This window comes from Moschus berezovskii, chromosome 4 (genome assembly GCF_049115385.1).
Source record: "Moschus berezovskii isolate FMDL1 chromosome 4, NW_MosBer_1.0, whole genome shotgun sequence".
In the NCBI taxonomy this organism is placed as follows: Eukaryota; Metazoa; Chordata; class Mammalia; order Artiodactyla; family Moschidae; genus Moschus; species Moschus berezovskii.
In genome coordinates, this window is record NC_142463.1 from 16972834 (window position 1) to 16997929 (window position 25096).

The window sequence follows — 25096 nt, forward strand, 5'->3', positions numbered from 1 at the left end:
AGAGCCCTACTTTATGTTTCTGAATCACTTGTTGTTACTACCATACCCTCCACCAGATTGGTTAAGCTCGCCTGGTAGAAGGGATACAGCCATCATCAGAGAGATCCAGGTCATCTGCATCCATCCATCCCCCTTGTCAATCCTCTTCTTAGTAGAGAGTCCACTGACATCCAGGTACATTACTGCTAGGCTTACCCCGCTCCACCAACTTCTCCAGTAGATAGGTGGGCCACAGTACCTATTTCCCAGAGAGACTTCACCTTATTTGAATTGTATATTGTTTTGTTACAAAACTACAACAGGATCCAAAATTCTCAATCTAATTCTACTTGATCCTTCACTATTAGAAAGTAACTCAAGATTTCCTTGTGAGGAAGGGATACAGTTAAGTTACTATGCATTGAAGAATAAACGGGAACAATGGTTCTTCATTCCTATAACTCTGGTATTGTTATTGTTGTTGCTGTTGTTTAGTCGCTAAGTTGTATCCAACTGTTTGCTACCCCATAAATTGCAGCGCTCCAGGCTTCCCCAGTCCTTCACTATCTCCCACAGTTTGCTGAAACTCATGTTCATTGAGTCAGTAATGCTATCCAACCATCTCATCTTCTGTCGCCCACTTCTCCTCCTAATAGTTTAATATCATTTATGTGTCAGTTGGGAGAAGGCAATGGCAAGCCACTCCAGTACTCTTGCTTGGAGAATCCCATGGATGGAGGAGCCTGGTGGGCTGCAGTCCATGGGGTCGCTAAGGGTCGGACACGACTGAGCGACTTCACTTTCACTTTTCACTTTCACACATTGGAGAAGGAAATGGCAACCCACTCCAGTGTTCTTGCCTGGAGAATCCCAGGGACGGGGGAGCCTGGTGGGCTTCCATCTATGGGGTCACACAGAGTCGGACACGACTGAAGTGACTTAGCAGCAGCAGCAGCATGTGTCAGTTAATCTTCACAACAATCCTATTCATTCCTTTACTTCATTCCACAAATATCAATTGGGTGCCCACTCTGTGCCAGCCCAGGTGCTGTGCTCGGTGCTGGAGACACAATGGAGAGTAAGAACAGACACAGTCTCCCTCATTATTATGATTTTGTTCATTCGTTTGCTCGATAAATATCTGTTGACTGCCTACTATCTGTGGGGTATTGATCTAGGCATCAGAACAAAACAGACAGACATCCCTGCCTCTCGAGGAGATTACATTCTAGATGGGGAAACAGAATACAAACGAGGTAAAAATATATTAGCATTTGGGGAAAAGAGCTAAGGAGGAGAAAAGGAAGGAAGGAAGAAGGAAGAAAAAGTAGCGCATTTCTGGGGGCAAGAGAAGGGATTGTAATTTTAGACAGGGTGGCTGGAGTGGTCTTCACCCAGAACATGAGGTTCAAGTAAAAGACCTGAAGGAGATAAGGACACAAGCTGTTTGGGATATCCGGGAATAGGGTGGTTCAAGGAGAGGGAACAGCAAGGAAACCAGTGTGGCCAGAGCAGAATGAGTTAAGAGTGAGCATTAGGAGAGGAGGTCAGAGAGGTGAGGGTGGGAGGGGAGCCCGTATATAGGGCCTTGTGAGTCATGGATGTAGTTTCTGTCTTACCCTGGAATGAGCTGGGAATCCACTGAAGAATTTTGAGCAGAGGGGTGACATGACCTGCCTTATGTGCACAGGATCATACTGGCCATACTGTTGAGAATAGACTGATGGCAGCCAGGGCAGAGGCAGAGAGATTGTTGCTGCAGCTCAGGTGAGAGATTAAGGACGCTGATTGTTGGACTAGAATGATTTCAGGGGAGGAAGGGAAAAGAGACTGGATTTTGGATATATTTTGAAGACAGAGTTGTCAGGATTTGCCTACTGAATCAGACATTGGACATGTAAGAAAGACTAATCCAGGAGGTCTTCAAAGTTCCAATGTTTGTCCTAAGTAGCTGTGAGAATCAGGTTTACTGTTTACTCATATGGAAAGGGTGTGAGGGGAGTAGGTTTGGGTAGGTGGTGAGGATCAGGACTGCCTAAGGTGCCCATTAAACATCCAAATGGAAATGGTAAGTAGGCAGTTTATCCTATCAGTTGCAATTCAGGGGAAAGTCCTGGCCTGAGGATATTAAAAGTAGAAGCATCTCCATACATCTCCCAGGAGTGACTACAGACAGAAAAGAGATCCAGGGACTGAGCTCTGGGGCATGCCACTGTTTAGTGGTTGGGGAGAGGGAGAATGCATGCTTAGTCACTCAGTCGTGTCCAACTCTTGCAACCCCATGGACTATAGCCCACCAGGTTCCTCTGTCCATGGAGTTTTTTCCAGGCAAGAATACTGGAGTGGGTTGACATTTCCTTCTCCAGGGGATCTTCCACACTCAGGGATCCCACTTCTCCTGCATTGCAGGTGTATTCTTTACTGCTGAGCCATTGGGGAAGCTCTGGGGAGAGGGAGAGGAACCAGCAAAGAATCCTAAGTAAAAGAAGTAAACCCTGGAGATTGTGGTGTGCTGGAAGCTGAGTGGAGAAAATATTTAAAGAAGGAAGACATGATGAGACTATTTCAGCTGTGGTTGGTAAATCAAGTTAGATGAGGACTGAGAATTGACCATTGGATTTAAACTATGGGCTTAGCATTAGTGACTGATAAGAGCAGTTTCAATGAAGTAATGGAACACAGTGAATATACACACTGTCTTAGGAGTTTGATTATCATGAAACGGTGAAGAATGGATTGATAACTTATATGGACTGAATTGTGTTTTCCCAAAATCAATACATTGAAGCTCTAACCTCTGATGAGATGGTATCTAGAGGTAGAGCCTTTGAATCATGAGATTTAGATGAGATCGTGAGGGTGGGGGTCTTCATGATCTGATTAATGCCTTTATAACAAGAGTTGAGAGAACTTGATCTTTCTGTCTGTCTCTTTCTCCTTGCCATGTGAGGATACAGCAAGAAGGCAGTATCAGACCCCAGTATCAGACTTCCAGTGTCCATAGCTATGCAAGATAAATGTCTGTTGTTTAAGCCACCCAGGCTATGGTATCTTGTAATAGCAGCTTGAGCTACGATATTGCTCAAAGATGAATTTGAGAGGCTTTTATTAAAGAAGAGAGAAATAACATCTACCCATATTTTATGTTAGTGTGAATGATCTGATAGAGGGAAATGGGAGATTTAGGAGAAGGAGGTTAATTGCTGGATCTGTGCCTTACATGCCTGAGAGGGGTTGGGATCAAATGCATATTTCAAGAAGTTGACTTAAGCTAGGAACAAGGACACTTCAGCCACTGTATAATAGAGAAGGTAACCTATTGGCCACAGGTACAGGTAGGTGGGTAGATGTGGTAGTGGAAACTTACAGAGAAGTTCTTTTCTGATTGCTTCGGAATCATTGAAATAGGAAGAGTCAGAATGAGAAGGAGGTAGGAAGAAGTAAAGATTTGAGGCAAGAAGACAAATTGTGAAATAGCTGTTTGCGGTTGAAGGAGAGTGAATGGACTAGGGAAACAGAATGCTTACCAGGCAGCAGTAAGGATGCCCTTGAGACCAGCCAACAGGTTTGGGTATTTTTTTCTCCATTGCACAGAAGAACACATGAAGTAGGCAGAGTGGGATCAGGGTTACTGGGATTGTGGTTTAGCCAAGCAAGAAATGGGTGCAAGGACATGAGGGTATATGTGTGGCACTTCACTATGGAATTTAAATAGTGTAAGGGAGGAAGTGAGGGCATGAAGCGGGTGAAGGGCAGTAAAAAGATGGGGGATCTGTGCATGGTGGTTCCAGATGGTATCAAAGTGTGGCTGGAGTTGGGGTACGAGAGAGTGAGCTGAAAAGAGAGGCGGCAGTGGTTGGAGATGGGAGTTATCATCACTGTGTAAAGTCTGGAATGTAACTGGGAGTGGTGGGTGGGCTGGGGTGATGGACAGGATCCTTGGAGGAAAGGAAGTCAAAAGGTGGAGAGACCTGGGCATTGGAAGAATTCTTTTTTTTTTAATTATTTGACTTCTTTCTTTGGCTGCACTGGGGCTTATTTGCAACACATGGGATCTTTGATCTTCCCTGCAGCATGCAGGATCTTTAGTTGCAGCATGTGAACTCTTAGTTGCAGCTTGTGGGATCTAGTTCCCTGACCAAGCATCAAACCCAGGTCCCCTGCATTGGGATATTGAAGTCACTAGTATCTGTGACAGTGCAAGAGAGTCAGTGAGTCTGCAGCTAAAGCTTCAAGGATAGGGGAGTGACTGGGAGCCTTAGAAGACCTGCACAAGTAGGGAGATATGGTATGGTTGGATGAGAGTCAGACTGGGTGTTTGAGGAGGAGAGAAGGGGGATAGTCAAGCCACAAAGAGAAGCAAGGAGCACGTCTCTCCTACCTCCAGGCCCAGCGACCCCAGGCGTGAGAGAGAAAAAACCGCCATAGCTTGGGAGGGAGTAAGAAGCAGTGCCACGGGGGAGAGGCAGGGGTCAATTAGACTGAAAAAAAGAAGAGGAAAGGAACACTCACTGAAAAGGTCAAGGATAGGGGATTTGCTGCCCATTGAGTCCCATCGACTGAGTCCCCTAGGGCAGAGGGGAGACGGAAGGAGGGAGTAGAAAAGGCAGTGTCAGAACTGGGGTGGGTGTGGATCAGAGTCCAGGGACATGGCCTTGGAGGCTGGAGTCTTGAGAGACTGACGTGAAAGGGGGGAAGGGCTTGATGAGAGTTGTCTTTGTGGTTGCAGGAAAGATTGTGTTGGTGAGGTGAGCGAGAGAGGAAGGTTTTCAAGTTCTTCTATTTTACAGAAGAGGAAACTGAGACCCAGGGACATTTTTTTGTCTTGCCAAGCTATTAAATGACAGCACAAATTAAATCACGTCTCTGACTTAGAGGCCAGGACTTTATCCGCTTTGCCATAAGTGCCTTTCATCTCTTGTGGCCTCAAGTTCTTGAAAGGCCTTTGCAAATAGCCCTGGGATGTTCCTGAATTCAGTGTGTATGAGTTGTCATGCAACAAGAGATAGACATCAAGCTTTTATTAGTTATACATGTTTCTTCTGAGCCAGAAGCACTGCGAGTCGACATCTCCTGTCGGAAACTTGCCTTGATTCTCTTAGACATAATCACCCAGCTGTCCCCTCCTCCTTTGCTGTCACTGTGCCCTGATATATATGCCTGCTAGAGCACTTCTAATATTGTGTTAGAATCTCCCCAGCCCCTGCCCAAACCAGACTGATAACTCTTCTTAACACCCAGGTGCTCTGTAGAATCTCACTGACATTAATTACAGTTGTCTGTCTTCTTTCTTCTTAAATCCCAGGGATGTTGTCTCACTCACACACCTCAACCCCTGTGCCCAGCCCTTAAGACAGTGCCTGGGTGCATGTTCCTTCACTGTCAGAGTCTCTCCCATGGCGCTTTGCTCTTACATATGATGGCACCCCTACCCCACCCGCTGTCTTGCATCTAACCATCAGTACCTGAATCTCTGCCTGAGGGCTTTCTCTGGTTACAGGAGCTCACTTTGCCCACACACGTATGGTAAGCCAGAAGGGCCAGGGAATTAACACCACACCTGGATCAGCTCTCAGCCAGACTTAGAATACATATAAAATTATAAATCGCTAGCTCCCTCGCCCCTTGGGTGTGGTAACCAAGGAGTGTGCACTAAACCATTTCTTATTGTTGCCCAGCAGGATTAAGCTCTGGGTGCCAAGGTCATCACTCACTTCCTAAGACACCTTTTATTTGCAGCATTGTCTTCTCCACTCCCCTCCCGATGTTTCCTGAAATTACCACCCTGATGATAAACCTCTTGTACTTCAGTCCTTGTCTCCAGGAGTCCCGCTGGGGAAATCCAAAACTAACACTGGGTTTGGCCCAAAGTAGGTGTTCAATAAATCTTCACTGGATGACTGCGTGAAATGATAAATGTGTGTTGAGTGACTGAATGATGTCAGTATCTTTCTCCATAAGGAGACGATAAACACCTAGTAGGCAGAGACCACCTGGCTCATCTTTGTATTCCTGTGTCGGACTCATCGCAACCGTTCAATAAAGGTTGAACTGAATTAAATGACCTCAAAATAGCATCTGGTGGAAAGAGAAGGTGGCCTCATAATGACTGTGGGTCTTAATGAGGTGGAGGTGAGATTTTCTTTGAGCAGTGTAACAAAGACCTTTAAAAGGGAAGGAAGAGCGGCATAGTAAGAATAAAAATAACTTCCGTATGAGGAAGTGCTGGGGGGTAGGGTAGAAAAAGACCGGAGAAAATGTGGAGCGTGATTGGGATGAGCCAGATCATGTTTGGGGTGACACATATTCCTCCTAACGTGACATGGTGATGTGCAGCACTTCCTGGATTACTATCCACTTACTTTATTTATAGCTTTGATTCCTTTCTGAGCTTTACTGCCAACCATGGCTGGTAGTAAACATGATCCTACTCTCAAGTGTAGTGGTTCTAAAAACTCCCATAAGTGAGGTCCTTTGCTGGCTTTCCTGCTATGGTGTTCTGCTCTTTTTCTTATTTCTGCCACTTGCTTTGTACATGAAGACTGTTTTTTTCCTAGCATACAAGAAGCCAGTTTAGGGTTTTTTTTTAATCAATCATTTATTTTTTGTCTGTGCTGGATCTTCGTTGTTGCATGGGCTTTTCTCTAGTTGTGGCAAGCAGGGGTCACTGTTCGTTGCAGTTGTGCGGTCTTATTGTGGTGGCTTCTCTTGTTTCAGAGCATGGACTCTAGGGCAACGGGCTTCAGAGGTTGTGGCTCCTGGGCTCTATAGAGCACAGACTCAATAGTTGTGGCACACAGGCTTAGTTCCTCCATGGCATGTAGGATCTTCCCAGATCAGGGATCAAACCCATATCTCCTGCATTAGCAGGCAGATTCTTGAAGACTGAGCCACCAGGGAAGCCCTGCCAGTTTAGTTCTGAAGCTTGCATTTTCGTTGTGAAGCCAGGGATGTATATGTATGTATATGAATGAGTGCTCTGTGCCCACACATCTAAAGGGTGGTGACCCACTGGGCATCAGGTCTGTGTAAATGCAAAGACTTTTGATAGTCCAGTACAGGGATTCATATACAAGATGTCATTTTTTTAAAATTAAAGCATAGTTCATTTAGAATGTTCTGCCAATCGCTGCTGTACAGCAAAATGACGGAGTTATACACATATATACATTCTATTTTTATATTCTTTTCCATTATGGTTTTGAATATAGTTCCCTGTGGATACTCCCAATATCCACAGGATATTGAATATAGTTCCCTGTGCTGTACAGTAGGGCCTTGTTCATTCATTCTAAATATAATAGTTTGCATTTACTGTCCCCAAACTCCCAGGCCATCACTCTTCCTCATCAACTACAAGTGTGTTCTGTTAGTTTTGTTTTTTAACGAAACATCTTTAATTTAAATACGATAATACATATGAAAGTTCCCTCAAACACAAAATGTTAGGCAAATTCAGATCTGAATGATTCTACATTTTATTATCCTTGACTCTTCCCTGTATTTGTATGAATGATTAAAAATGGGTTTCAATTTTTAGAGCTCTGCTTTCCAATAATGACTTATTTCTAAAGCTATTTCTCTGTATTATTATGTGCATTTCTCTGCTGTTGTACATATAAATGCAAAAGTCTAGTTTTGTAGAATTAATCCAATATATAGGTTAGGAAGAAAAACAGGCTCAATTCTTTGGGAAAGTTACTCATTTTTCTATCTTGTTCTTAATACATTAAAAATATCTCCAAATATAAATAATAGAGTAAAAAGGAAATCAGAACATAATTACCCATGAAAGTATATTATTCTTTTTGGAAGTAATATGGAGGGAATATTGTGGTTTCAAAAAGTTGATTTAAGCGAGGTTGGTTATTCATCATTGTACTAACTAGTTTGGGGTCTGATCATTCTCACAGTCTTATGGACCTGTTCAGGGACAGAGTGATCATTTTAATTTAAAAAAAAAAAAAAAGTGGTTCGAGGCTAAATAGTAAATCTCAAGCCCAGTCTAGGAGCCTGAGAGATCCCAGATATCCCAGAAGTAACTCAGCTCCTTTCCCTTCACTCTGACGTCCAGGTCAAGGTGATACCCAAGAGCACTAAGGCACTTAATCACATGAAATCCCTTGTTATTGAGGAAACGAGCCCCTCATGGTTCAGGGCTTTCCTTCCATCCCTTGCCAGCAAAGCAGAAGCCTGCCCTCTCTGAGTTCCTGCATCAGCCCTTCATTCCCTTGGCTTAAGGCCCATAGATTGCAGTGGGAATGTTAATGTTCCCAGGAAAGGTGACACATTAAGCTCCATCGTTTCCTGAGAGGAGATATTTATGGGAAAAGGGAGAGAGATTACTAAGTGGTTAAAGGCTCAAGAATTCACTGACAGGTTTGCCGAGCACCAGCCTTAAATCCAAGCTGTTCTTGGCCATGGCTGTGCGGAACTAATGTTCCTGCTGACGGATGCCATCACAGGCTGCAGACTCTTGTCTCCTACTTCCAGAAATGTTTGATTTGGACAAGGTGCCATGACATGCTGTGCAAAGTCGCTTCAGTCATGTCTGACTCTGTGCGACTCTATGGACTGTAGGCTGCCAGGCTCCTCTGTGGATAGGATTCTCCAGGCAAGAATACTGGAATGAGTTGCCATGTCCTCCTCCAAGGGATCTTCCCTACCCAGGGATCAAACCCACATCTCACGCGTTACAGGCGGATTCTTTACCACTGACACCACATGGGAAGCCCAAGGTACAGACAGCAAAGAAAATGGGAGTGATCAGGGGGCAAGTGATGTTGCCCCATAGCATGGATGCTGGAGCTGGGTCAACGGGTAGGAAAAAACTGGTTGTACTGATGTTTTCCCTAAATCCATCATGCTCCTCTCTGCACAGAGCTGGAGGCCAGCACAGTCAGAGACCACATCTGTCTAACTGCTTGCAAGAGCCTTTTCAGCTCCACGTTAATCCATTCCATTCTTCATTTATTAAAGGCTTCAGTTGGAATGAGCCAGGCCCAAAGATTTACCTTTGGAGAAGAGAGATGAAGTCCTGGTAAGACTTCCTAGGTGTACGTGAATCTGCTTGTCGAGGCTGAACTGTCTCTGTCCACATGTGGTTGGTATTTCCAGAAATGACCGAATTCTTTTCTTCCCATTTAGAAGTTTAACTGTTTGTCTGTGGTCTCATGTTGAGATTTAAAAGCCAGATGTTTCTGCTGCTTCTCATCTCTCTAGGTCACTTTTCTGTTGCAAAGCCATTTTTCTCATCAGGTGGTGCAAATCTCCATAAAGTGTCCTACCTTGCTCCATAGAATGTCTGTGCAGTAAAAATGCCAGTGCCTTGCATATGCATAGCATTTCGTAGTTTTTAAAGCATTTTTGCATATATTACCTCATTACGTAATGTCGTTCTGGGCTGTCGCTTTTCCCCTGGCTGTTCTGTATTTACTCACCTTTTTCACCAACTTGAATACTTTTCTTTCTTCTCCTACCAATTTTGAGGATATTACTCAGGGTTTGCTTTTTTCCCCCTTTCAGATTATTTTCCCCAGGGGCTGTTAGTGGCAAAGGATAAAAGCACATATAAATGATACTGTTTTCTGATGGCAAAGTGAAGATAACCTGAATGCTCTTTAGACATCATCCCTGAGAATTACGTTCCAGTTCCTTGGGTTCACGCTGTCAACAGAAGTACTGAAAACAATTTAACTTAATGACTGCACTTACTCTCTTTGCTTTAAATTGGTGAAACATCTAGAATGGGAGGAAACTGTGCATGTTAGATCCCTGTAGTTGTTTTGTGGTTTGGGTTTTTCTGTTTGGCTGCTGTTTTGTTTTGCTTAGAGTTTTTGTATTAATATTCATCATCCCTGAATAGAGAAATAGTAACTTCCTTAGTAACTTTTATTTTCTTGAAATTAATGTGGTTGTGCACTTTTATCACTTACGAAATCCAAGGTGCTTTAGGTTAAAGTCTATAACATGGTTCTCAAACTGTGCTTAAAAGGTTTTCTGTGGAGCACGTTAGAGACTCCTTTAAGGTTCACTAAGGCAGACCAAGTAATTCGCTGAACTCGCTTCTCATTGCCCTCTCCAGTCCGCTTCCTGTCTCTATCATTGTATCCCCAAATGCTGAGTGCACTGGAGATGCCTAGTTAACTACTAAGAGTAATACAAACCATAGGCTATCAGGGTTGAAAGAGATCAAGCAGGTTGCTGTGAGCTTATCTAACCTTGACATTCCTTCTGTGCCATCCTCGAATGACCTAATGAGCCTCAGCCCATTCCATCCTAAGATAGCGGAAAAGTATCCCTTTTGTTGAGCCCACATCTATCTATGTAGCTTCTATACAATTAAACAAACATGGAGTGCCTACCACGCACCAGGGACTGGGGACACAGCATTGAGCAGTCAGACAAAATAATGCTCTTATGGATAGCTCCCCAGCTCTATCTCCTGAGGTCACAGAAGACAAGCCACACAATTCTTCTGCATGGAACCCTACAGATAATTGACGACTGCACTCCTGTTCCTCTGACTTTTCATCACAAGCTAATACTCCCAGTTCATCCAGTGTCATGCAGGGTTAAGTCCTTTGGCTATACAGATCAATTGTTTTGTGATACATTCTAGTTTTTCTTAATATTGAATTGACTTTTAGTAGATTGATTATTTTTTAAGTTTTTTGTTTTAAAGGTAATACGCAGTTGGAGACATTTTGGAAAATATGGATAATTATAGGAAATCATCTATAATCCCATTACCACTGTTAAAATGTTGATATGCCTTTTCTAACTTATATCGATAATTTTGTATCCTTTCTTTTTCACTTAACATTGACATTTTTACATTCATTCATAATACTCCAGATGACTTTTAAAGATGAAATCATGAGAGTAGTAAAAATACCTTAAGTGACTTATACTGCATTCGCTGTCATTGTCTCCAGTCTTCTAAGCCACTAAGTTTTAGGGAATACTATTAATAGTTCTATATGGAAGGAGCTACTGGACTGTATTATCTCCTATGGATTTCTCTGACTTGGGTTATTCTCGGTACACTGCCCTCCTCCCCTGCCCCCATTCATTCTTTTGTATTTCCTCAGTGTTCATTTGCTTGGAGTATAAGATGGACAGTAGCATCTCATTACAACAGGATATTCAAGTGCCATTTTCAAGGCTCTTCTTTCCGCTAACTTCAGTCTTGAGGAATCTGTTGGAACCAGTGCTTCTGGTGGGATTCGATGACAGCCAGCACACAGCTCACTTCTTCCTCTGATTGCAGGCCTGCAGCTGAACCAGAAGGCGCTCACCACTTTCCCAGACGTGGTGCTTGTCCGCGTGCCCACGCCCTCCGTGCAGTCGGACAGTGACATCACCGTCCTGCGACACCTGGAGAAGCTGGGCTGCCGCTTAGTCAACCGCCCGCAGAGCATTCTAAACTGCATCAACAAATTCTGGACATTCCAGGAGCTGGCTGGGCATGGGGTCCCCATGCCAGACACCTTCTCCTACGGTGAGTGTCCTTAAAATAGAATTGAGACTTGTTTTTCCAAATTGCCTGCATCTCTTATGTTCTCTTTCCCCAGAAGCCCTCTAGTAGCTCCTGTTGGCTTTCAAGGTGAATTTGTTCATCTTAGTTGAGTCAATACCTTGAGTCTTTATCATAGTCATTCCCTCTGTCTGAAATGTCTTTGCTCCTTTTTCTCTGGAATTCGTTCATTAAATATGTAGCTGGGACACACTATGTGCCAACTATGACACTAGGCACTCTGCTCTAGCAGTAAGTAGGAGAGTCCTGCTCTCAAGGTGTTTCCAGTTCATCAGGGGCAGAGAACAGCAAGTAAACAGGCAATTTCAGTGCAGTGTAGTAAGTGCCACGATAAGAGTTAGTGCACAGGAGAGCTCCTACTTTAGTTTAGGATATTGAAGACTTTCCAGAAGAGATAAAGCTGAAGTTATTGAGCTAAAGCAAGGTGGGCAAGGGAGCAGTCTAAGAAGAAAGCAGAATATAGAAGGATCTAAAGGTAAGAGAACATGACCAATTGGTGTTATTTTGAGTAATTTGTAGAATATCAGGGAACTAGAGTTGAGATATATGGCTTGAAAGATAAGAAGTTGCCATCTACAGTCTATGAAAGAGGTTGGGGTAATCCTGAGACTAACAGGAAGTTATTGGAGGGTTTTAAGCAAGGAAATGGCCTGATCAGAGGTCACAATGTCACTTTGGCTACACTTCAGGGAAGGAATTAGACCAGAGGTAAAGTAGAGACAGGATATATAGTGGTGAAAGTGAAAGTCGCTCAGTTGTGTCTGACTCTTTGCAACCCCATATAGTCCATGGAATTCTCCAAGCCAGAATACTGGAGTGGGTAGCCTTTCCCTTCTCCAGGGGATCTTCCTGACCCAGGAATTGAACCAAGATCTCCTGCATTGCAGGTGGATTCTTTACCAACTGAGCTACTAGGGAAGCCATATGCAGAGGTAGGCTTTATAAATGAAGCAGGTGAGCAATGATGGTCGAAACTAAGGCGGTTAGAACAGGACTGAACAGATTCAAGATTTAAGAAGGAGACAAATGTGAGGACATGATGATTGTTTGGGTGTTAGGAGGGTGGAGAGGAATCAAGAGTGACTCTGGTTTCTGGTTTGGGCCACCAGATGTGAAAGCAAACACTCAATGAGTGTTCCAGGGAAGAGGAGAAACAGACTGGTGGGTAGGGCAAGGCATTATTGGGAGAGATTATTTGGGTTTAGGACACGTTCTGTTTGAGGTGTCTATAGTATATGCATGTAAAAGTATTCAGTGGGCAGCAGATAAATGAATCTGGAGCTCCTGAGAGAGGTGTAGACTATGGAAGTAGATGTGGAAACTTCCATTATGTTCAGTGAAATCGCAAGAATGGAGATTACTCAGGGAGAATATGCAGAATGAAGAGAGGCCTGAGCTGCGTGAAATGGCTAAATGGTAAATTTTGTTATATCTATTCTACCATAATAAAATAATAATTAATAAAAGAGAGTTTGAGAGAGAATCCTTTAGGGAATAGGAAAAGGAAGAAGAACTTATGCAAGAAGCCAAGTAAGAGCAACTGGAAAGTGAGAAGAGAAAGAAGAGAGGTGACAGAAGCCCATGGAAAGAACGTACCACGAAGAGTGGTACAATGAAAAGTGGTGTTTGATTCTAAAGAGGCACATACATAAGCACAGAGACGTGCGTTGGATGTAGCACAGGGAGTCCAATGACTACAGCTTCACTTTAGCAATGGAAAGAAAACCAACCTGCAGGGATGAGGAAGTGAGTGGGATGTGAGGAAATGGAAGCCCTTTGATAGCTTGATCATAGGGATCAGTTCAGTTCAGTTTAGTCACTCAGTCGTGTCCGACTGCAGCACGCCAGGCCTCCCTGTCCATCACCAACTCCTGGAGTTTACTCAAACTCACGTTCATTGAGTCGGTGATGCCATCCAACCATCTCATCCTCTATTGTCCCCTTCCCCTCCGGCCCTCAATCTTTCCCAGCATCAGGGTCTTTTCAAATGAGTCGGCTCGTCACATCAGGTGGCCACAGTATTGGAGTTTCAGCTTCAACATCAGTCCTTCCAATGAATACCCAGGACTGATCTCCTTTAGGATGGACTGGTTGGACCTCCTTGCAGTCCAACTGACTCTCAAGAGTCTTCTCCAACACCACAGTTCAAAAGCATCAGTTCTTTGGCACTCAGCTTTCTTTATAGTCCAACTCTCATATCCATACATGAACACTGGAAAAACCAGCCTTGACTAGACAGACCTTTGTTGGCAAAGGAATGTCTCTGCTTTTAATGTGTTGTCTAGGCTGGTCATAACTTTCCTTCCAAGGAGTAAGCATCTTTTAATTTCATGGCTGCAGTCACCATCTGAAGTGATTTTGGAACCCAAAAAAATAAAGTCTTTCACTGTTTTGCCATCTATTTGCCATGAAGTGATGAGGCCGAATGACGTGATCTTAAGTTTTCTGAATCTGAGCTTTAAAGCCAACATTTTCACTCTCCTCTTTCACTTTCATCAAGAGGCTTTTGAGTTCCTCTTCACTCTCTGCCATAAAGGTGGTGTCATCTGCATATCTGAGGTTATTGCTATTTCTCCAGCAATCTTGATTCAGCTTGAGCTTCATCCAGCCCAGCTTTCTCATGATGTACTCTGCATATAAGTTAAATAAGCAGGGTGACAACGTACAGCCTTGACATACTCCTTTTCCTATTTGGAACCAGTCTGTTGTTCCATGTACAGTTCTAACTGTTGCTTCTTTACCTGCATACAGATTTCTCAAGAGGCAGGTCAGGTGGTCTGGGATTCCCATCTCTTTCAGAATTTTCCACAGGTTACTGTGATCCACACAGTCAAAGGCTTTGGCATAGTCAATACAGCAGAAATAGGTGTTTTTCTGGAACTCTCTTGCTTTTTCCATGATCCAGCGGATGTTGACAATTTGATATCTGGTTCCTCTGCCTTTTCTAAAACCAGCTCAAACATCTGGAAGTTCACGGTTCACATATTGTTGAAGCCTGGCTTGGAGAATTTTGAGCATGACTTTACTAGCATGTGAGATGAGTGCAATTGTGCAGTAGTTTGAACATTCTTTGGCATTGTCTTTCTTAGTGATTGGACTGAAAACTGACCTTTTCCAGTCCTGTGGCCAATGTTGAGTTTCTGAGTTTTCCAAATTTGCTGGCATATTGAGTGCAGCACCTTCACAGCATCATCTTTTAGGATTTGAAATAGCTCAACTGGAATTCCATCACCTCCACTAGCTTTGTTTGCAGTGATGCTTTCTAAGGTCCACTTGACATTACATTCCAGGATGTCTGGCTCCAGGTGAGTGATCACACCATCGTGATCATCTGGGTGATGAAGATCCCTTTTGTACAGTTCCTCTGTGTATTCTTGCCATCTCTTCTTAATATCTTCTGCTTCTGTTAGGTCCATACCATTTCTGTCCTTTATTGAGCCCATCTTTGCATGAAATGTTCCCTTGGTATCTCTGATTTTCTTGAAGAGATCTCTAGTCTTTCCCATCCTATTGTTTTTCTCTATTTCTTTGCACTGATCACTGAGGAAGGCTTTCTTATCTCTCCTTGCTGTTGTTTGGAACTCTGCATTCAGATGGGTATATCTTTCCTTTCCTCCTTTGCTTCTGGCTTCTCTCTTTTCACAGCTATTTGTAAGGCCTCCTCAGACAGCCATTTTGCTTTTTTGCATTTCTTTTCCATGGGGATGGTCTTGGTCCCTGTCTCCTGTACAATGTCACGAACCTCCGTCCAGAGTTCATCAGGCACTCTGCTATCAGATCTAGTCCCTTAAATCTATTTCTCACTTCCACTGTATAATCATAAGGGATTTGATTTAGGTCTTACCTGAATGGTCTAGTGGTTTTCCCTACTTTCTTCAAGATTGTAACTAAGGGATGAGTCATGGTCAAGGAATGGGTTTTATTTGTTTAAGATGGGAGACAACTGAGCATGTTTAAAATACTGCTGCCATTCTGAACTGAAAGATTGAACATACAGCAGAGGGAGGACACTTAATGTTGCAAAATCCCTGAGGAGGTAAGAGGGAAAGGGGTCTGAGGCCCAGGTGCAGGGATGGCCTCAGATAAGAAAAACCCCTCTTGCGACTTCCGTGGCACTCCAGTGATTAAGACTCCATACCTCCAATGCAAGGGGTGCAGGTCCAGTCCCTGGTTGGGGAACTAAGATTCCACATACCACGCAGCCATAAATAAGTAAGTGAAGGGCCTTCATTGCATTGTATTCTAAGGAAGGACAAAAGGATGGTTAGGGAGGAGTTACCTTTTCAGTGGGTATCAGGAAGCTAAGAGTTCTCTTCTTATAAAATGTTTACATGTGATGATGCCCCTGTTTATCTGCATTGCCTCTATATGCTGCTTTACATTTTAAAAAATGAGCACTTTTGTGACAGGTCTTATTAGTATTTCAGAGTATTTTGCTTTGCAAAAAAACTGATGAACTGTAACACCTAGGAGGGATTGGGGGTGGGAGGAGACGGGGACGACAGAGAGTGAGATGGCTGGATGGCATCACCAACTCGATGGACATGAGTTTGAGTGAACTCCGGGAGTTGGTGATGGACAGGGAGGCCTGGCGTGCTGTGATTCATGGGGTCGCAAAGAGTCGGACACGACTGAGCGACTGAACTGAACTGAAGATACAAAGGGGCTTCCCTGGTGGCTCAGTGGTGAAGAATCTGCCTATAATGCAGAAGACGTGGGTTTGATCCCCGGGTAGGGAAGATCCCCTGGAGAAGGAAATGCCAACCCACTCCAGTATTCTTGCCTGGGAAATCCCATGGACAGAGGAGCCTGGTGGGCTACAGGCCATGGGGTCACAAAAGAGTCAGACACAAGTTAGCGACTAAACAACAACAAAGATGCAAAGGTGTAGGAAATCAAGGAAGCTTGTAAAACAGTTTAGAAGGATTTTAATATGTATTAATATTTATAGTTTTTAAATGAAGGCTTAAAGGAGTATAGTGGAGCCAGTTCAGTCATGCCTTAACCTTGGATGAGACAAATCCCAGACTTAGTTTCTTTGGATAATGGTTTTCTACCTCTGTACAACAATCTACTGAAAACTCAGCATCTTAGACAACACCCACTTACCAACTCACAGTTTCGGAAGGTCTGAAGTCTAGCTGTGGCATAGCCAGGTTCTATACTCAGGTCTCACTAGGCTGAAATTAAGGTGCAGCTGTCTGGGATCTCATCTGAGGTCTGGGTTCTTCCAGCCTCACTGGTTGGCATTTAGTTCCTCGTAGTTGTAGAACTGAGGTCCCTGCTTTCTGCTGGCTGTTAACTCAGGTCCATTCTCAGCTCCTAGAGGCTGTCTGCCTGGCCCTGTCACATGGACTTCTCTCCAGCATGGCATTTCGCTCCCCCAGGGAGCAGGAGAGTTTCTCTGCTGCTTCACCTTCTTTTACAGGGCTCACCTGATTAGGACAGGGCCCACCAAGAATATCTCCCTTTTAATTAATTCCAGTCAACTGATTATTAGCCTGATCACAGGAATGCTGTCCCAGCATGGTCACTGGCCCCTCCTACAATTAGGAGGGGGATTATACAAGGCATGTACACCAGCAGGTAGGACTCTCTGGGGCCTTCTTAGAGGTCTGCCTACCCCAGCCATGATAAGGGAAAAAAAATCCCTGCCCTGCCCATGGGCTTGTCATGATGACATGAACTGGAGCACGTGAAGCCTCTGCCAGGTAGAAGCCCATGATAATGCCACTTACCTTATCTCTCTGCTCCCACCTTTTGGATGACAGGTACAAAATACATAGTCTGTTGGATGGAATGGGTTCAAATTGCCTTAATCAGAGAGACGCGAGGCCTCTAAAGAATTCCCACAGAGCCCCCCAGGCATCAGCCTCACCTTCCCTGACTTTCGCTTTTCTTGGCAGGTGGACATGAAGACTTTTCGAAAATGATCGATGAAGCCGAGCCGCTGGGCTACCCGGTGGTGGTGAAGAGCACGCGCGGACACCGGGGTCAGTGCCCTCTGCCCCGGCTTCTGATTGGGCGGCAGCTCTGCGGACGGGACCCTCGCCCCGCGCGGCAGAAGCGCTGCTCAGAGAGACGGAGCTCCCCCTGGCGGAGCTCGTGGTGTAGTCCTTAGCGCTGCCCCTTCTCTCTGTCCCCACTGTTCTAGCTTTGTCCACGCCCTTCCTGGCCGTTCCCTTGACTCTCGCAGTAGACTCCTGACTTGGTTCTGACTGGTTTCCTGAACTCCACTGCCAGTGCATCCTCTTGTCTTTGTGGGAAGCAGTTTCTCTGGAACATAGGCCTCTTCTTGTCACCCCTTTGCTGAAAAACCTTGCCAAGAGCTTGTGTTGCCTGTTAGACACAACTCCTATTCCTCACCCTGGAGGAACAGTGTCCGCCTTCCTTGGCAGCCTTCTCTGGCTACCTGAACACTCCGTAATCCATTCTAGACTAGACTGTGTCTCCTGCTCTCTTAAAAAAATCTTTGTTCTCTTCCCTTTTCTGGGGACGCTGCCTTCCTCTGTGCTCTAGTGAGCTTCTGCCTGTGCATTAAAGCCAGCTTCGCGTCTTTCTTCTCCCTCCACAACCCTGGTCTCCTTCCCTCTCTTCCAAAGTTAATCCCTCTTCCCTTGTGTTTCCGAAGCACTTCATCCTTGCCTCCAGCGTAGCACTACGCTTTACAACAGGCGTAGATTTCTGTGCCGTTTCCCCTTTTTGACTGCAGCTGCTCAGAGGTGGGAACTTGGTCCTGCCAATCTCTGTCCCCAGGACCTCCTACAGTGCTCAGGACACAGTAGTTGAAGAGGATGTGTGCAGCCGAAAGCAGTTCCCCTCCCCCGTGGTATGTGAGCAGGCACCTCCTGATGATACCCAGATGCCATCCTGTACTGCTCAGGGCATCTGGAGTGACAGGAGGTACCCTGGGTGGACATGGAATGAGCAATTCCCTTGAACCTGACACACGCCCTGCTCTTGGCCTTCGCTGTGTAGAGGGTAGAGACGTTGCACTGCAGGGTGATGCCCACTGTGGCGCGCAGGTCCTAGCACCTGTTTCAGCCTCACCAAGGGAGGGGCCCACTATGCCCTGTGGCAGGGAAGGCTTCAGTGGAAGGAAAGGAGATTTCACTTGGAATGTGGAATTTGAACTGGGTAAGCAGCCTGCAGAAGCCGGGGTGGGCAAAGCAACCTGGGAAAGGAGTTGAGTAAGAGAAATGAGTTGGGATGGTGAGGTGGGGTCTGAATACTGTTCGGCTATACTGCAGTGCAAAAATGCAGTGTCTCAACTAGTTTTTTATTGTGGTGAAATATACGTGAAATAAAATTCAACTGATATTTATTGAGTGCCCGCAAAGTGCCAGGGGGACACAGGAAGGAACAGAAAAAAACTTCCTGCCCTCAAGGAGGTCACGTTGTAAAAGGTAAGACAGACGATAGATAAACGAAATAGCAAATGTAGTACTTTTAGATGTTTTAAAAATTAAGAGATAATTCATGAAACAAAAAATGTACCATTTTCTGTTGTCCAACTATGAGGATTTTAGTATTTTTATTCTTCTGTACAACCATTGTGTAAATAAATGTTAGTCACTCAGTCATGCCCAATTTTTTGCAACACCATGGACTGTAGACTGCCAGGTTCCTCCTCTGTCCATGGAATTCTCCAGACAAGAATAGTAGAGTGGGTAGCCAGTTCCTTCTCCAGGGGATCTTCCTGACCAAGGGCTCGAACCCAGGTCCCCTACATTGCAGGCAAATTCTTTACTGTCTGAGCCACCAGGGTAACCCCCACTATCTAATTCCACAGTATTTCCATCACCTCCAGAAAAATCCCTGTACTTGTCAAAGGTCAGTCCCAGTGGTCCCTCCCCTGGCCCCTGGCAACACCTAATCTACTTTCTGTTTCTATGGATTTGCCTCTTTGGGATGTTTCATATCAATGGAACCATACAATATGTGGCCTTTTGAGTCTGCTTTCTTTTAGTGAAGGATCATCCATGCTGTAGAATGGATCCATTTTTTATCCCTTTTTATGACTCAATAATAATTTATATGGATATGCCACATTTTGTTTATCTGTTATCCATTGATGAGCATTTGGGTTGTTTTATTTTGTGGTTATTATGAATAATGCTGATGTGAACATTCATGCACATATGTGTGAACATATGTTTTCATTTCTCTTGGGTATATATATATATACACCTAAGAATGGAATTGCAGGGTCATATGGCAACTTTGTGTTTAACATTAGGGAAACTACCAATGTTTCCCTACAATGATGTTCCACAACAGTTATGCCATTTTATATCCCTACCAGCAATGTATGAGAGTTCTGTTTTCACCACATACTAAATAAAACTTTTATATTAGGTATATTAATTGGCCTAGGCAAGTGCTGTAAATGTTCACCATACCTCCACAATAGAAACAAGTCACAAACCAAAAAGAACAAAAATGCATGTTTGTCAAGCATTAGTAATATATAGGTCTATTTTTACAGATTTATTTTTAAATTTTTAAAATCTTTTTTTAATTGGGGTATAATTGACATGTAACATTGTATTAGTTTCAGATGTACATCACAGTGATTCAATATTTGTATATATTGTGAAATGATCACAGTAAGTTAATATCTGTCATAGGTACAGAATTTTTTTCCTTATTATAAAAACTTCTACGATTTACTCTCAGCAACTTTTAAATGTGTAATTTGTTTTTATTATAGCCATCCTAGTGGGTGTTTGTGGTATCTTACTATGCTTTTGATTTGTATTTCCCTAATGACTAATGTTGAACATCTTTTCATGTTATTGTCCATTTGTATATCTTCTTTGGAGAGATGACTTTTCAAATTCTTTGCCCATTTTCAGTTGGTTTACTGATCTTTTTATTAAATTAAATTTTTTAGAGCTCTTTCTGTATTGCGGTTACTACACTCTTATCAGATACCTAATTTGAACATGATTTCTTCCTACTCTGTAGGTCATCTTTTCACTTTTTTTGATAGCATCCTTTGATTGTACGAAAGGTTTTTTATTTTGATGAAGTTCAGTTTTTTCTTTTGATTACTTGTGCTTTTGATGTCATTTTGTGCTTGCCTAATCCAAGGTCATACAGATTTACACCTATTTTTCTAGGAGTTTTACAGTTTTAGCCCTTATATTTGGGGTGTTTGATCAATTTTGAATTAATTTTTGTATATGGTGTGATGGAGTCAAATTTCATTCATTTGCCTGTGAATATCCAGCTTTCCTGGTATTATTGTTGAAGGGACTATTGATTCCCCACTGAATGCTCTTGGAACTCTTGTCAAAAATCCAAAATTGACCATCTGTATGAGGGTTTGTTCTGGGTTCTCAATTCTATTTCATTGATCTGTATGTCTATCCTTATGCCACACTGTTGTGTGTGCGTGTGTGTATTAGTCACACAGTCATGTCTGATTCTTTGCGACCTCATGGACGGTATGTAGCCCAGCAGGCCCCTCTGTCCATGGGATTCTCCAGGCAAGAATACTGGAGTGGGTTGCCATTCCCTTCTCCAGGAGATCTTCCCAACCCAGGGATCAAACCCGGATCTCCTGCATTGCAAGCCGATTCTTTTACCATCTGAGCCACCAGTAGAAAGTTTTGAAGTTGGGAAGTTCAAGTCCTCCAACTTTGTCCTTCTTTTTCAAGATTGTGTTGGCTATTCAGTTCAGTTCAGTTCAGTCACTCAGTCGTGTCTGACTCTTTGTGACCCCATGAACCGCAGCATGCTAAGCCTCCCTGTCCATCACCAACTCCCGGAGTCCACCCAAACCCGTCCCATAAATTTACATATAAATTTTAGAATCAGCATATCAATTTCTGCAGTAAAAGGAAGTTGGAGTTTTGGTGGGGATTACATTGAATCTGTAGGTCAATTTGAGGAGTATTTCCATCTTAACAATATTATCTTCCATTTTTTGAACATGGAATGTCTTTCCACTTATTTCAGTCTTTAATTTCTTTCAAAAATGTTTTGTAGTTTTCTGTGAATAAGTCTTGAACCTGTTTGACTAAATGTATTCCTTTTGATACTATTGTAAGTGGAATGGTGTTCTTACTTTCATTTTCAGATTGGTTGTAACACACAGTATCTGAGGGACAGTGGATAGGGAGTGAACAAAGTTGTAGCAGTTGTTAGGCTCTGGTATATGGAAATAAATCTCAAGAAGGCAGTGGACTCATGCACGATGTGCCCTTGAGAAAGTTACTAATCTTGTGGGCCCTAATTTTCCTTTTCTGTCAAACAAAAACAGCTATACTTGTCCTAATGCCTTCACAGAGCTAGCATGAAATATGAAAGATATAACTTTAAAAAATAAAGTATTTGGTACACAGTAGATGATTAAATAATCTTAGTACTCTTCCCCCGACCCCACCCTAGTTTTTTCCCACCTTGCTTTAAAACTGTAGCTCCTTAATTAACTGCAGACTAAGCCCCATATTGGAACCTCTGTGCCAGGACCAAGGAACCTGTTTTTAGCCCCCATTTCTTTTTTTTCACTTGGATTACATTTATTTATTTATTTATTTTGGTAGAAAAGCATTTGATTTATATGCAGAGGGCTAAGAAGTCAAGAAAACATTATAAATGATCATACAAATCAGGTTCAGCATCTTTAGCCCCCATTTCTGCTGAAAATCCTCCCAGTGCCTATCATTGAATCCCAGCCATCTGCTGCTAGATGCAAGATCTCCTGGTGCCAAATGTCCAATGACCAAGCCATGTTTTGGAGGTTACTTTTTGATCTTATTCGCCACTGGGGGCTGATACTTATCCCTTGAAATGTCACACTCTTTTTAAGGTAGTAACAAATCTTAGGAAGGCCATCTCTTTGTTCCATTTTTGCTAACAAGGTTCAGGGTATAGTATGTTCATGTCAGATTTGTAGAGGAAACCCTTCGGGCCCCCCTGCTCAGATCTGTTAGCTAATGTGCAAATGGAAAAGCAGATGTCAAATAATTCAAAAGCATAAGTGATTCAGGCAGAAAATAAAGAATTTGGAATCAAGTAGGAATGCTTTCCCCAGACATCAATAGAATTGTGGGTCGTTCCTTTTAGAATTAAATAGATATAGCTAAATAATACATTTCTTACGTTCGAAAGTTCAGGACGTCTGGCAGTGGCTACTTCTTCAACTCCCATAGTATTCAGCACTGACCTCTCCTAATGCCGTATCAGGCTGTGTCATTATCTTTTGTGGTCTCTCTCCATTTCAACTGGGAATTTCTCTAAAGTATGTTCAGTTAATTATGTTCCATAAACATTGATTGACACGGTGTAAGTTTTGGGGATTTAAACAAAAGTGAGTGAGACATGGACTCTGCCAGATCAGCATCCTCCAGTTTTGGAACCGAATTAACTAGATTCTTAAGATTTTTATTTTGGCCTCTTCTGTGTGTTTCTGGAATACATTTTGATTTCATTTTGGGGAAAAAAAAGCATTGTGAACAGAGAGGGAGGTGAGTAAAACCCAGGGAAAGTAAAATTTGATGGCCATTTGAGAAGACACAAGAATCAACTCAGGGAAGTTGAAGGGGCCAGAGTGAGGCAGGTTGGCAAAGAATGGTTGACTCTGGACCGGGAGGTGGGATGGCAAGGACTGTGCTCAGAGCGCGTCTAACTCCTTTTTCACTCTTTGTCTTTCTTCTTAAAGGAAAAGGTGTTTTTCTTGCAAGAGATAAACACCACCTCTCAGACATCTGCCACCTGATCCGCCACGACGTGCCCTACCTGTTCCAGAAGTACGTGAAGGAGTCCCACGGAAAAGATATCCGGGTGGTGGTGGTCGGCGGCCAGGTGATAGGCTCCATGCTTCGCTGCTCCACAGATGGACGGATGCAGAGCAACTGCTCTCTCGGTGAGGCACCGAAGCTCAGAGTGGGGCCGTTGGTCAGGGGGAAGCCACCGGGGTTTTTCATCAGGATGTTTTTGTTGTTCAGTTGCTCAGTCCACCTGTTTGTGACCCCATGGACTGCAGCACGCCAGGCTTCCCTGTCCTTCACCATCTCGGGAGGTTTGCACCCAATCAAGGTGTCTTGATCCCTCCTACCTGGTCAGACCCTCTGCGAGGTGCCAGGATCACAGAGAGGAATTAGAAGCGAGCCCTTTCCCTTAGCAGTAAGGAGTCCAGGTGGGGAACAGGTGGGTATAAGGGCCGTGATGGAGGTCAAACCACGGAATGTCAGGACACTGTGATGTGAACCCTATCTCGTAGGTGTTAGGACCTGGCAGTCACCATTAAACAAGGGAGTGACAGGAGGACTGGTGTTTGAGAAAAACTGACATCTGGAAAGAGGATGGATTGAAAGCATAGGAGGGAGGCAGGGGAGCTGAGTTTGGAAACTGCAGCAACAGCTCAGGCCAGAAGTATGGAGAGTCTAAAACTAAGGCAGTGGGGGTATTCCTTGGGGTTCCAGTGGCTCAGACTCTGCACTTTCACTGCTGAGGGCATGACTTCAGTCCCTGGTCTGGGAACTCCTTCGAGCAGTGTGGTATGGCCAAAAACAAAAAAATAAAAATAAAGAAAGTGAGAAGTAAACCAAGGTAATGGCAGGAGACAGAGCATATGCTTTTACCTTGCATTGATAATTGAAGTTGTCTTTCTTTTTCTTTTTTTCTTTAATTGTGTTTTTCCTCTATATTTGATGTTGTTAGAAAGCTGCAGTTTGTTTGGGTCAAATGTATAACCCTATCCCATTAACCTGTCAATAAGGCTTGTGTTCTGCTGTGGTGAATGGAGATGGTCCCAAGGGCATGGAAATTCTTATGTTCATTACAGAAAGCTATTGTCAACTATTGTCATGAGTGGAATTTGTTGGTAATATGAAAAAATACCCAGTTGTTATTTCCTAAATCACCAGATGAGTGTATCAAGTCTGGTGACTAATGAAGAGGCCGAAACACCAATCCAGTCCTTCAACTGGAGTGTGGTTGAGCAGTCTCCCAGAGTGGGCTCCAGGGTAGATGCTGATAGTGTAAGGATTAATGAGAGTCCTTGCCCTCAGGAGGTTTAGAGTCCAGTAAAGAAGAAGATGTATAAACAGATCATTGTAAGATACAGTGACTAAAGTGCTGTGAAAGAAGCAAATGCTAGGCTGAGGTTGACACTATACCTAGTATATTATCTCATTTAATTTTCATGACACTCCTATGTTTTGCCACAGTATCAAACCTTATGTATTATCACAAAATTCATTCTTTAACTGGAAAATACACGACTTTGTAATTTATCCATATTGCTTTTTTTTTTTTGATGAACTGTTTTAAAGCTGCTTAATAACCTTTTCCTCATACAATGTAATAAGTGGTGGAGAGGCAGAGTTAAGGTTTAAGTCATCAGTTTATGAGAATACAAGTGTTGTGTTTTTAAGTTGTCATTTTTTTTTAACCACTTGATTTATTTATTTTGGCTCTGCTGGATCTTTGCTGCTTTGCATGGGCTTTGTCTGGTTGTGGTGAGTGGGGGCTACTCTTGCTCACAGTGCACAGGGTTCTCGCCGCAATGGCTTCTCTCATTGCAGAGTACAGGCTCTGGAGTGCCGGCTTCAGTAGTTGTGGGCA

At 43.5% G+C, this 25096-nt stretch overlaps 1 protein-coding gene across 1 annotated transcript in view; it reads left to right on the top strand.

The window, feature by feature from the left end:
• Positions 1-25096, top strand: part of RIMKLA (ribosomal modification protein rimK like family member A) — a 35538-nt gene that overhangs the window by 5058 nt on the left and 5384 nt on the right. Inside the window, exons 2-4 of the mRNA XM_055403479.2 lie at positions 11252-11482; positions 17425-17511; positions 23190-23393. Coding sequence (XP_055259454.1) covers positions 11252-11482; positions 17425-17511; positions 23190-23393 — 522 coding nt within the window. The remainder of the gene's footprint in view (positions 1-11251; positions 11483-17424; positions 17512-23189; positions 23394-25096) is intronic.